The sequence below is a fragment of the Protomyctophum parallelum genome (genome assembly GCF_964188405.1).
Source record: "Protomyctophum parallelum genome assembly, chromosome: 15".
NCBI lineage: Eukaryota > Metazoa > Chordata > Actinopteri > Myctophiformes > Myctophidae > Protomyctophum > Protomyctophum parallelum.
This window is the reverse complement of record NC_139710.1, coordinates 22,239,415-22,252,775: the sequence shown is the minus strand read 5'-3', so window position 1 is coordinate 22,252,775 and position 13,361 is coordinate 22,239,415. Positions and strand designations below refer to the sequence as shown.

Genomic DNA, 13,361 nt, shown 5'->3' with positions numbered 1-13,361 from the left:
GAGCACTACACGGAGTACACACACGCGCACACACACACACACACACACACACACACACACACACACACACACACACACACACACACACACACACACAGGTAAATGTACAGCATGTGAGTGGATATAATGACATACATACAGGTAAGGTAATGTATATGCTGTAGGGGTGGGGTGTTGTAGGAATAGGATACAGAGCCAACACAGACACACACAGACGGACGGACGGACGGACGGACGGACGGACGGACGGACGTACAATCTAATCAAAAGATATGCAGTGTTGGATGAGGGAGAACGAGGGACATGACTGAATAACAACCCAAAAATCAGTCTGTCTGTCTGTCTGTGTCTATCTCTCTCTCACACACACACACACACACACACACACACACACACACACACACACACACACACACACACACACACACACACACACACACACGCACGCAGCCACGCACGCACGCCTCTCTCTCTCTCTCTCTCTCTCTCTCTCTCTCATCACATTATGGCGTGGGCCAATCATAGCCGTCCTCCACCAATGAACAATGTAAACAGACTGTCTTGACACTGGAGACATTGGCCAATCAGATGCAGTAGGCTGAGAAATGGGGTTCCTCCTTAACTCTCTCGGCTACCTCCGCACACACAACATTAAATTACAGTGAAAGCGATTTTGAGAAATCTGAGTCATTCGCAGTTTTCGCACCACGAAGTCGAACAGCAGCAATATCGACCTTACTGAAAACTAGAAAACGAACCATTGTCACCATGGAGCAGAAACAAACCATCAACTTTGGCGCTGGACCTGCAAAACTACCGCAATCCGTAAGCTCCTAACTTTATCATGGTGAATAGTAGTTGGATGGAGGAAAGGCAACTACAAGTGTTGCACATGTGGACGTTTTCACTTTTCAGTGCGACTGTATTTCCGTAAATCATTGATGAACCTACTATGTTTAAAGCCAATAGATGTTTTTTTTGCAGATCCATCCTTGTGCGGAAAATTCTATTTGATATTTATCATGCTTTGTCTGCTTTTCGTACGATAAAAACAGTGAGATGACGTACAAACTACAAAGTAACAAATGTTTACCAAAAGAGTATTCGACATAATATCGAAAGTTGACTTCTACAAGTTTATAGGCTTTGCAAATTGTATTTTTGTGCTTTTATTTCTGTGATATGATGTGAAGTGACATGTCATGCAAAAGCAGTGTCGGCTTTGCAACTCCAGATTTGCTGAAACAGTGTGTTGAGTTGCATCAGCCTCATTCATTCATGTGGAAAATGTGCTTTTGTGCTCGCTAGATGCACCCTCTAGATGGCAGGATAAAACGCTTTCAACTATGCCTGTGGGTGACCAGATGTCCCCCTTTGCGTGGGACAGTCCTCACCAGGCTAGGACAGTCCCTCATTTCCAAGACCTTTCAGGCGTCCCACAAATTGAGACCCTGTCCCACATTGTGAGATTTGTGACTGCCAGGCACCAGTGTTAAAAAGCCTTTGTAGTATTGGCTTTCTGTTGTAAAGCTCTCTCATTGTCTCTTTTCCTGTGAAATTATCCGAAATAATATGAGAAATATCCTAGGCTACAGCACCATGTCGGCCATACCACCCATGACCAGAATTAGCATTTTTAAATAAAATGTGAGACGCCAGGAATTATATGGCATCAAAGCATTCAATAGCATTAGCAACTACCCCGCCCTGTCCCACACACGTGATAATTGTGTCCCTCAAATGAACAGTTTGGATCTGGTCACCCTAAATTGCCTGTCAGAATGTCAGTGAGTGTCAAACATTCACACAGTGGTGGAATAAGTACTCCGATAATGAAACAAACAAAACGATTTTACCCATCATTTAGTACCAGTATCAGCCACTAGTAGTGTGGTGGTATTGCAGAAACACAGTATTTAGGTGTTTTCACTGTTTGTGTTGGTACCGGTGCTTTACCCACAGCCCCAGTGTACGGTTGCTACATGCTATAGAATATAGATAGTCCTTTTAAATATCATTACATACAATAAGAGTGATTGTAGTAATTGTGTTGGTAACCAGAAGATTGGGCGCTATATCATATATTTCTATATGTCATTATCTGTATAAACAATAAGTTGAAGGGTAAATGCTGATAGTGATGTGCCATGCATTTTCAAGTGTATACTTAACATTACTTCAGACCATTTTCCAAAGTCTTTCTTTTTCTTTTCTTTCTTTTACATTTTTGAAAAATGTTCCATTGAAGTGCCCACTCTTCCTGTATCGTGCTGTCACTCCTGTTCCCTGTGGCAATGTACCATCCACTTCATTCATTGTTTAGAATGTTACTAAATAATAGTATACACAGTAGAGTAAATTGTGTAATTGCAATAGCCTAATTAACTAAGTTAACAGGCCTCTGTAATTGCAGGTGCTGCTGCAAGCGCAGAAGGAACTCATCAACTACAGTGGAATTGGGATTAGTGTTCTTGGTAATTATTTTCTAGAGACATGTTCAAGACGAGTACTGGTGTAGCTTATTGATTATCAATAAGTGTATCAATTCACGCAATGTATTGTAATGTGCATGTATTGTAATGTGCTTTGCCTTACATTCAATATCTCATCAGCATGTGCTTGGAAACATATTTTCCTGTCCAGAGCTATATTTATTCGACTGTTGAGAAATGTTGAAGAAATGTTCTTGTTTCTGTCAGCAATGTAGGCTACAGATTTCACAGGTTGACACTGTTGGGTGAAAATAATAATAATAATAAAAAACTCCCCAATGGCTTATTGGTGGCATTTAACTACATCCATAGGTACATTAAATGAAAGATTGATGCTACTGTAAAAGGAGAAATGAAACCATAGTTTATTAAAAATGAAATATCATTAATTTTGTACAATACAGAGATGAGTCACAGATCATCAGACTTCAACAAAATTCTGAACACAACAGAAAACCTTCTGAGAGAGTTGCTGTGAGTATTTCATTTGTTATTTTAAAAACTGTTACAATAATCCATGTTCTCTGTTTGATCTGATGCACATTAACCACTTGTGCCCTAAGCGTGGAACTAAGTAGGCCTATAATACAGATTGTACGTAGTCTGCCCACATTCCAGACTGATTTTCTTGTCAACTTGTTGGCGTTTCTGATCTAATCTTGCCTAAACCAGATGATCTGTGAAATTGTCACGTCTAAATTCAATGTAGGGGCTAAACCGGGGTGGGTACATTTTGGGAGTTAGAAACAAACACCTGAACCAATGCAAAGACTTCAGGGCTGCCCTTCATATTGGGACAGTGATATTTGTTTTCAAAGCAGTGGGTGTTGCCGTAGGTTTGTTAGCGTCAGTGGCCATACTCACCGCTCTAGCCACTACATTTAATGTCACCAGACGTATCAGTAGGTGGAGATCTCTGGTCATTTGTCTATGCAAGATTAGTCTTCATCTTGCATGGTTCACCTCGGGTTCACAGACGGCCATTTTCGGATGTGCCAAAACTGATACAATTAACAATGTTTATTATTAACATGCTGCACAATCACTTATTAATAGTATTGTTTTATGCACACAGGAACATCCCAGCCAACTATAAGGTACTGTTTTTGCAAGGAGGCGGATCTGCACAGTTCAGTGCTGTTCCCTTCAACCTGATTGGCCTGAAGGAGGACAAGTGTGCTGATTACATTGTGACCGGCACCTGGTCATCCAAAGCGGCGAAAGAAGCTGAGAAATATGGCAAGATTAACATTGTCCACCCTAAGCAGGACAGCTACACCAGTAAGTCTATGTATCTGTGGGTTTATATACTGTACTGCACATCGGTGTATAAAGTTTAATGTTACAGGAGGATTTTGGGAATTTGTTTGCCACAGACTGCTATTGCAAGCTTACAGTTTAGGTAAATGTAACTATTGTGGTAACATAGTTCCAAGAGCAGTATTTTAGCACTTTGGCTACTTGGGCTTGTGTGAGACGAGACATTCTTTGAAAGCATGAAGTACCTAAATTACCTTCAGGCAGTCTCTGATTGAAACAAAATGGCATCCACGTGCAGCCTATTGACGTCCTTGTGTGTACAGGACATCAGTGACTGACTCACATAACCCCCCCAATTAGCGAAAATAGCCAATCTCCATATAGTGTATCTCCATATTTCATCTTTATGTTTTTTCATTAATCTCGACACCTCATCGTACGACTCACAAATGTATGCAATTCTCTGTGGGGTTTTTTCTTTCTTTGAAAGCTTTCACATGCCCAAAGGACGCCTGTCTGTGGGTTTTATGAATATTTAACCAATACTAAAGCATTAAAATTAATCAAGTTGGACATTTTCAGAAAAAGACCATTAGCACATGGACATCATCAGAGCTGGACTACAAAAGTATACCAGAAAAAAGATCTCGAGTTCTCTTTTTAGTAAGAGTCTCTTTTTTATGGTTAGCATTTAGCATGAGGAGTGACTTGAGTTCATTTAAAAGGATAAGACGAAGCAGAAATGTTAGCAGGGATATGGGGTAAAATATGGCATCAGAAGAGCATTTAACTAAAGCAAGATAATAGCCATTGTTTTGTTGTGTGACCATTGTGCTGCTGTTCACTCAGAGATCCCTGACCCAAGCAGTTGGACTCTGAACCCCACAGCCTCCTATGTGTACTACTGCTGTAATGAGACTATCCATGGGGTGGAATACAACTTTGTCCCTGACACAAAAGGAGTTGTTCTAGTCAGCGACATGTCCTCCAACTTCCTTTCCCGGCCGGTGGATGTGTCGAAGGTGAGTTGAGATTAGAATGGCAGTGAACATATTATGTATAGCCAAGGGAAAGCTGTCTGTAAAGATGTTTATTGGCTCGTGGAGGTTAACTTTTGGTTCAAAAGGTCATAATCAAACGCAAGATTAAGCTTTTTTCTTTTTTTACTTTACCACAATGGATTATAATTGCATTATGGGGCCAAAATAAAGTTTGGTGTCCTTTAGTTTACACATGAGTTCACAAGGTCAGCTGGTCTGTGCTTTTGTTGTTTGAATTCACAATGGGTTAATTGTGAAGATTTTATTTACCCATTTTGGGCGGGAACCCCTTTTGGTGTTAGCATTGTGTTATGCTTTAGCTATTGAAAAATAGCTGATCTACAAGCTCAGAGCGCCACCAAGTGGCGCGCTATGAGCTTGTAGGTCTGCAATTTTTTGAAAACTGTCAGGAATTAGAAGACATTTTTTTAATCTGATCTCAGGTCAAAATGTGTTGAAGAACCACCATTCTTCTGTGCGTTAGAATCTGGTCTCAGGTCAGAATGGGTTAACTCATAACATGCTTATATAAGCTTATATAATGATCCTTCCATTTATTATTAATCATTAAGGTGCGTGTCCTTACACTCTTTTATAGTATGGGCTGATTTTCGCTGGTGCTCAGAAGAATGTGGGCTGTGCTGGTGTAACCGTGGTCATCGTAAGAGAAGATTTGTTAGGCCATTCACTGAAAGAGTGCCCCATTGTCCTGGACTACAAGGTGCAAGCTGAGACCAACTCGCTGTACAACACACCCCCTTGTTTCAGGTACCCATGGGCTGCTATCTTTTTGTTAGCATCTTTACATTCATTGCTATTGAAGCATATATTACCTCGTTTTGATTTACACGTTTGTGTATTGTTGCAAACTCATGCATTTACCAAAAAGTACGTTATTCAGGAAATGTACTGATTGAAGCCCATGCATGTTTTTTTTTTAATAATGTAATGGCTTTTCTAGATTTCAATGGTTTGAAAATTGGGTAACTAAACACAAACAACTATATACGGTAAAATAAAATAAAAAATATAAAGGGGGGGAAACGACATGCATGGTTTTACTGGAAAAGTGGCATTTGTTTCATGTTTCTGTGTTTGTTGATCAGTATCTACATCATGGGCCTGGTCCTGGAGTGGATCAAGAACAATGGAGGAACAGCTGCCATGGAGGCCCTCAACAAGCAGAAGTCCTCTTTGATTTACGACATCATCAACGCTTCCAATGGATTCTATGTGTAAATATCGGATGCCTTCCTTAATACAGCAACATATTAGATTCATCACTGTGCTAGCGATGGGTCAAAGAAAGCTAGCAACCTTCATGAATTTTGAGACATTTTTGAATTTATTTTGCAGTGATAATGATTTAAATTGAATGCCACAAGCAACAAACGATGGTTGCTTGCTGAACCTTTTTACACAGGTGTCCAGTTGACATGGCATGTCAGAGCCGCATGAACGTGCCTTTTCGTGTGGGGAAGAAAGATGGGGACGAGGCATTGGAAAAAAAGTTCCTGGATGGCGCGTCCAAACGTGGCATGATCTCTTTGAAAGGACACAGGTGAGGGTTACAACTTGCACACGGGAAAAGTTTGATTGTCCTACTCAGAGTTTAGGTGTTGGACAAATGGCGAATAGATAAACTATGAAAAAAAGAATAAAGTCACACCGCTCCACCTGTTTAACAGTTTGACTGCGGAAAACGATTTATCAGACTTTTAATCAACCCCCCTTCACTGCCGAGATTGTTGTATTACCTTTAGAGCATACGCTGAATTATTTGGGCTTTTAATCTGCGAAAATCGAGCGAAAAAAGCTTCCTCTGTCTGTTATGAACGATCGTACCACCCGTCATCTTGGTACACCCGGAAGACGCAGCACAGGACCCTCCTCCATGAGGCGTTGAACCCCATTCGTTTACATTGGCCTCAATTTCCCAGAAGCCCTAGCAGCCCACAGCATGTGACGATTTCCTGTTTCATCTCAAAACAGATGCATCTTCTCTCTTTCTCCGCGGCGATGACGGATTTTCTTTTTTTTGTTTACATTACGGCGGATTAAACACATAAAACAAAAGGCGCGTATGTCCGATATGGCAGCGACAATAACCTGGAGTAATCCATTCAAAGCACGGAAACTGTTAATGTTGTTTGTTCAACATTTCGATACACACATACTGTAGGACAGTGGTTACCAAACGTTTTAGCCTGTGAACCAAAAGAGAAATTAGATGTTTGCCAGGGACCTAAACAGTGAAAATATCAGATCTACAAGCTCACATGAGAGCGTGTAGATCACCTACATTCACTACTTCTTAAACATTTGTTTTCAAACGTATGGAATTTCTTAGATTTTTCTTTTATTTATTCATGAATTACTTCCTTTTTTAGGGAAGCTTTATTCTTTCTTTTTATTTTATCATATTAATTGAAACTAATCTAGGAAACAAAAAAATAAGAGTGACCCATAAAAATGTCTCCACGATCCACAAATGGGTCCCGACCCAGTGCTTTTATTTAGGGAACCATCTGAAAAATGATCGGTGAGGTTGTACTGTGGCAATTATGCTTATTGTTTCTTTCCAGCTATCTCCTGCAGCTAAAGTTATGGGAATAGGCTGGTAATGTTACAATGAGTAATGTACATATGTACAGTATGCTTAGAGTTGACGTATAATTTACCCCTTCTTAACTTCAGTGTTAGTGTAGGTTTGCGTAAGTGTATTTTACACTAAATATTTTCAAAATAACAATAGAGGTAGAATTGCCACAACTAGTCCATGTTTTACAATCATTTGAGTCTGAGTTTTGCATTCATCAGCTGGTTTTGGTGTTTTGTTTATAAGACTGCTGCTGAATACAAATTTGTTTTGCATTGTTTTGTTACAAAGCAGTCAGAGTGAAAGAGTCCGTCTCCACCTACAGGTCGTGTGGGGGAATTCGTGCATCTCTGTACAATGCTGTTACAGTGGATGATGCCCGAGCCTTGGCCATATACATGAAAGAATTCCTTAAGGAGCACCAGTAAACCCAGACCATGCTAACATGTTTTGTTGCACTACAACACCTGCATTTTCCCGTAAAGGTCTGTCTACTTGGTCTATCATACTGTGAAACTGTCACAAGTAGTTTCTGGTTTGTCTAGTTTAGGATCCATGTTGGATCTACTAAGATGTTTACACTTTATTCAATAAATTAGCTACTAAATAATTAACCACTACATGATCAGTAATGTTAATTTGATGTAGAAGGAACTGTATTTGTTGACTAATGTCGCTTTAATGTACATAGATTGTTTTACCGGTTTAAAGTATATTTACATTCCAATAAAATCGAACTTAGTAGTACATTGTGCACTTATTTCTCAGTTGTCACTGTGACTCAAAACACTGTATAATCATACATAATTCACAACACATGGCCTTACAGGGAACAGACCCCCATTCCGAAACACCGCCATTCAGAAACCCGGTTAGGGTTAGTGTTAGGGTTAGGGTTCTGAATGGCGGTGTTTCTGAATGGCGGTGTGTAACCGGCCATACAACTTAATGATCAAAGGTGAATACTGAGGCCTCATTCACATGTACCAAACACCAATCAAGCAAATGTTTGATCGTTTTTTTGGGCCACCAGTCCACAACGCTTTTCCAATGGGAGTCACATGGTTTGATCAAACATTTGTGTTTGATTGCTGGTGGTGTTCTGCCCCTCCCCCCTCATCAAAAAGGGGTGGGGTATGTTTGCTAGCAATAGCATGTTTTTTTGAAGATGTGAATCGCTTATCCCCCCATTGCACTTTCAAGTTATTTGTTTTTTCACTGTGGGCTTCAGTGCAGCCACATGACTGCACACATGTCACGTACGTACGCACATGTACGTGCACCGCAGCACACAGCATGTTCTTCCTGATTAATCCCAAGGACTGTCTAAAGAGGACAAGAAGCGAAGACCGTACGGGCGACGCCATGTTGCTCACATGGTGCTCCATGGAAGGAAAGAAACATGCGCAGTTGCAGACCAAGGAAGCTGAACGCGGAAGTGTTGGCTGCATAAAGCCCATTGCGCATGTTCCTTTCCTTCAAAAATAGCAGACCTACAAGCTCATAGAGTGGTGCGCTATGAGCTTGTAGATCTGCTATTTTTCAATAGCTAACGCATAACATAATGCTAACACCAAAAGGGGTTCCCCCCCCAAAATGGGTTAATTGTTAGTTCAGCTGTTCTCCAGTGTACTGTTCACCAGTCCTTGGCTGTCTCATTCAAGACATCAAAAGCGTTTAGTATTTACAAAGACAACATGGAAAGGAATTGATTGATTACTTTATTAGGTAAAAATGTAAACGGTACAGAGTACAGTCAAACACTTAGTCTAAAAGCATATCACAGAAAAAGTACTTGCGGTCTTGTTTCCATTCAGATCCTCGGTATTCAATTCATAATCATGACACGAAAGATGACAACAAAATTTAAATAATCACAACAAATAATGAAAATAAATGTACAGGTTGGGGGGAAAAGGATGCGGGTTATAAAGAGGTGGGGTGAAGTCACTTGACTAAGTAAAGCAAAACATGTTACAAAGTCCTTTACAGTGACCAACAATATAAAACAATCAAGTTCAAACAGGCACACAGGAGCAATGACAACGAGAAATAAAGCAAAAACATTGGCATGCAGAAAAGGGACAAAAGGAATTTTCAAGGAAATTTCCTCTCCCTTTCAATGCTTTATTATTTAAAGATGGGACCTTATTCATTATATTTCTTTACCAAATCAAGTCAGTAGCCTACTGCATGTTTTAGGTAGCCTATGTCCCACTCCTTGGACTCTCTTGAATTTAAAAATCACACTAATATATTAAAGTCTAACCCATGTTGATTAGGTGATGTAATGGTGACGTGAAACAAACTGTGCCAACACAAACATTAAATGCCATTAACAATAAAGAGACAATATGATGTAATGAGTGACAATATGACGTAAATTCTCCCTTCATTGTCAATGGCGGTTTTAAAACAAACATTAAACCTGTATATAGGAGGGGCCCTCAAAAATAAATGTAAGAAGTGGGCATACAGAATCCTCCAATCAGTGGTCCTTACATTACTGATTACTGTATGAGGTTATAGTGGCAGCCTCTCCAAGACCAGCCAGTAGGGGTCAGCAGTGACATACAGGGAGGAAATTGGGATATTTGTGTAATGAAAAGGTGAAAAAGGTCATTAATAAAGAAAAAATCAGTTTACAAAAAGGTTAATCGTTGCTTAGCTAAGTTCCTTCATACAGTAGATCATTAGTTTATTTTAAATGTACAGACATATTTTATTTTTGAGGGGCACTGATGATGCACTGTTGTATACAGTGGTCATCAAGATGGTCATTTAAGATGAATGTAAAGTCATGCTAACACAAATGGGAAGCCATGATGTTTAAGTGACCGACTGGAATTAAATAGCTTTCTGTCTGAGTTAATCCTTTTCTGTGTTTCGCTCATGTCTCCATATAGGAATCTTTGTTAGCTTTCTCACCCATCTATATGACAGCCACTATTGGTGCAAGGTCACTTTGGTTTTAGGGGAAAAGTCTTTATCATCTCCTCAGCAGTAAGAAGGTAATTGGAACACTCTTACACTTACTTAACCATGAACTTTGGCTCCCTCCAACAGGGATATATCCTCCAGTTATTTCTCACTCTGTCTGACGGATCTCACTAGACCACGAAATGTAGTAGTCTAGCAGCAAAGTCCTCAAAAAGATCTCAATTTTTTTCAAATGACATATCCAATTTGGCTCGGAAACCAATTTTGGTTATTCTGAATGGGGTTTATTATGGGGACATAATAGCCCATAAGACTAAATCACGCAAATAAACTCAATAAATTAAAAGTTGATCTAAAATTACTAAAACACCAAGGAATTGGCATAAATCGGATTATTATAGACTAGCAAGAGGGGCCCCTCAGAGTTTACCTTCCCCTCATCTTCAGGGTCTCCTATTCATAAAATTGATGTGGAACTGCATTTTATAGGAGTAGTTCACCCCCCAAAAAATAAATTTTTAATTTTCCATCAATTACACAACCCGTGAAGCCAAAACATTTTAGTTTGTCACATTTCTGAGCCAATAATATTGGTAGGAGACTCAAAGAGTCAATAGATTATTGGAGGCTCAAATAGTCTCCTATTGACCTACTGCATGACCATATTATCATAAAATTATTGGCTCTGGAATGCGACAAAATCAAAGACATCTCCATGAATTTAAGGATTAAGGGGTATGTAATTGATCAAAAATAAAGTCATTTTGGGAGTGAAGGAATAAGTACTTAAAAATCAATGGATAAAGTGATGCACCCAAAGTGGTGCTTTCTAGCTTTTATTTTTCGGTTCAGTTTTTCTCTATTCCTTGTACTTTATTATGTGTTATAGTCCGTTCTCTTGTTTTTGTCAATAAAATAGGATAAGATGACATAAACCTTTATCAAACTCCATGGGGATATTCAGGAGGTGTAGTATCAACAGCAGTAGAGTAGAGCAGAGGTAGAATGAGAAGATAATAAAATCACACCCGTGTGAAGTGAGTGAGAGGGCGATCTTATCGTACATCATCATACATCTCATTCCGGCCAATCATAATTTGCGTCCTCACCTTCGTCTTCAATGTTTGTGTTACGCAACGTTTGTGTTTACAACACTCAAAATGTATTTAATGTTTGTGTAGGACCAAGGTTGTGCACATGCACCAAAAGCTGGACATAAGAGTGGCTATCGTAAAAACACATCTGCACATGATCTGAATTAATTCATGTACAGTATGTTTTATCAATAAGTATACTATATAAATGTACTATCTATCACCAGTGAATATATGCATAAAAGTATAAATAGTATCCTATTGCCAATGGATAAATGGACAGTATGCAACCGTGAATATGATACAGATGTTGCAGTGTCAGCTATAGCCCTTAACAGTGGGTATCCATGGTGTGCACAGTCTATCAATCAATCAATATAGTGAATAATATGCAATTTAATCCAAATAATGCATTTGACAATGATAAAATGCCCTTTTAACTGAGCAAGCTATGGAAAATGGATGCAACTATCACAAAGATGAGACCTAATGTAAGTTCTCTACTTGATGAATAAATACAACTGCTTCCGACAGTGGGGAGCAAACAGGTTAAACACTCACATTTTTCAGACCTAGCTAGAATAATTGCCCTGTTGAAGGAAGGAAGGTGGAAAAAATTTAGGTGGAAAACAAAATGGCCAAGGGACTTTGGAACGTTAGTAAGGTTGCTGCAGAGATGGGAGGCTGTGACAGGATTGTGGGGTGATCCTCATCCTGTCAAGCCCACTAATGTCAAGGTAATGCCACCAGCAGACCGTGGTAAGACGGCGATAATGAAAAACACCAGGGAAGACAATATCAAATGGCTCCTCTACATCCTACAGTGGAGATTAGTCGACACAAAAGTAGGGTGACAGAGGCAGAGGGAGCTGAGGCGGGCTTTAGTGCAGCTGATTGAGTCTTGTCAAGAGACAGATCTCACAGAGGTACAATCTCTCCCTTGCCTACAGTATGTCATTCTGTGAGCTCATGTAATTGAATGTCCTTTGCAAATGTCTCATTTATATTGGTTGAACTTGAACGTGAGTCATGCATAAAAGAGAAAAGAATAGTTTCTGTTTGTATCCAGTGCAGGAATTCTGTATTCTAATCTCTTCTTCCTCAGCCCACGTCTTTCTCTGTTCTGTCAGCTCACTCACTGTAAAACATATGTTTACTTGCTTACGTCATGTCTCATGCTTAATTTGTTCCACTGGCTCCATTTCTTTTTCATCTTTTTGGCTGGACCACAAGAGTTGGGCCAGCTCTAGAAACACAAATGAGTTACTGAGGAAGTTACAGCATTGGCTGGTTGGTCTAACAACAAAGTAGCCAATTGTAGAACAATCATCCTTTCAGATGAGATGTGCCTTAAAGTGAGATGGGCCAAATTCTGATTCTCATTTATTCCATCCATGTGACCCTCACTCCTGTCATTTCCTCGCATCATAGCCCCTTCCGCAATGATGAGATGCGATGATGGAGGACTCAATCTGGTTCAATTTGATGAATGGTAACATCCTTGCACAGTGAAGCATTAACTACTTAAACCCTGTAGTCTTACTGAAATGGCCTTGAGTTGCGTTCTGTACTTTTTTCCGCATATAACAAAATCTTTTTGCTAAAAATGCGTTGTGAGCTTGTAAATCTGATGAAATGATACACCCAGACTAGGGATGCTGGGGTATCGTTCAAGTGGTTAGTTTGAATACTGGACAACTCACCCCGGTGCTTGCCCGTTCCTCCTCCCCGAATTTTCCCCAGTGAGGGGGATAATTTTGTAATATGCTATTGGCTGTTTGTATTCTTTTTGGAAAAATATAAAAAGATACTCATATGGAAATGCTATATTATTTTACTTATATTGACCCTATAAACAATTTAGTATAATTTAGTATATGTAAGGTTTTGCCCACTCAAATGGTCATGATAATCCCCTGAGCCCACAACAACTTCT

General features: G+C 39.7%; 1 protein-coding gene across 1 annotated transcript; it reads left to right on the top strand.

Annotated features, from left to right (window-relative positions):
- Positions 1-650: 650 nt before the first annotated feature.
- On the top strand, positions 651-8,138 carry psat1 (phosphoserine aminotransferase 1). Its single transcript, XM_083783215.1, has 9 exons — positions 651-825; positions 2,414-2,474; positions 2,897-2,966; positions 3,568-3,773; positions 4,602-4,774; positions 5,391-5,560; positions 5,899-6,027; positions 6,216-6,353; positions 7,717-8,138. The coding sequence occupies exons 1-9, from the start codon at positions 769-771 to the stop codon at positions 7,817-7,819; spliced, it is 1,107 nt and encodes a 368-aa protein (XP_083639341.1). The 5' UTR covers positions 651-768; the 3' UTR covers positions 7,820-8,138.
- Positions 8,139-13,361: the final 5,223 nt, after the last annotated feature.

What these genes read in the sequence shown, in the direction of transcription:
- psat1 (XM_083783215.1), top strand. Translation starts at nt 769, where the DNA reads ATGGAGCAGAAACAAACCATCAACTTTGGCGCTGGACCTGCAAAACTA. An exon ending in AATTGGGATTAGTGTTCTTG is followed by an intron (nt 2,475 to 2,896) that starts GTAATTATTTTC and finishes TGTACAATACAG; the next exon opens with AGATGAGTCACAGATCATCA. An exon ending in AACACACCCCCTTGTTTCAG is followed by an intron (nt 5,561 to 5,898) that starts GTACCCATGGGC and finishes TTTGTTGATCAG; the next exon opens with TATCTACATCATGGGCCTGG.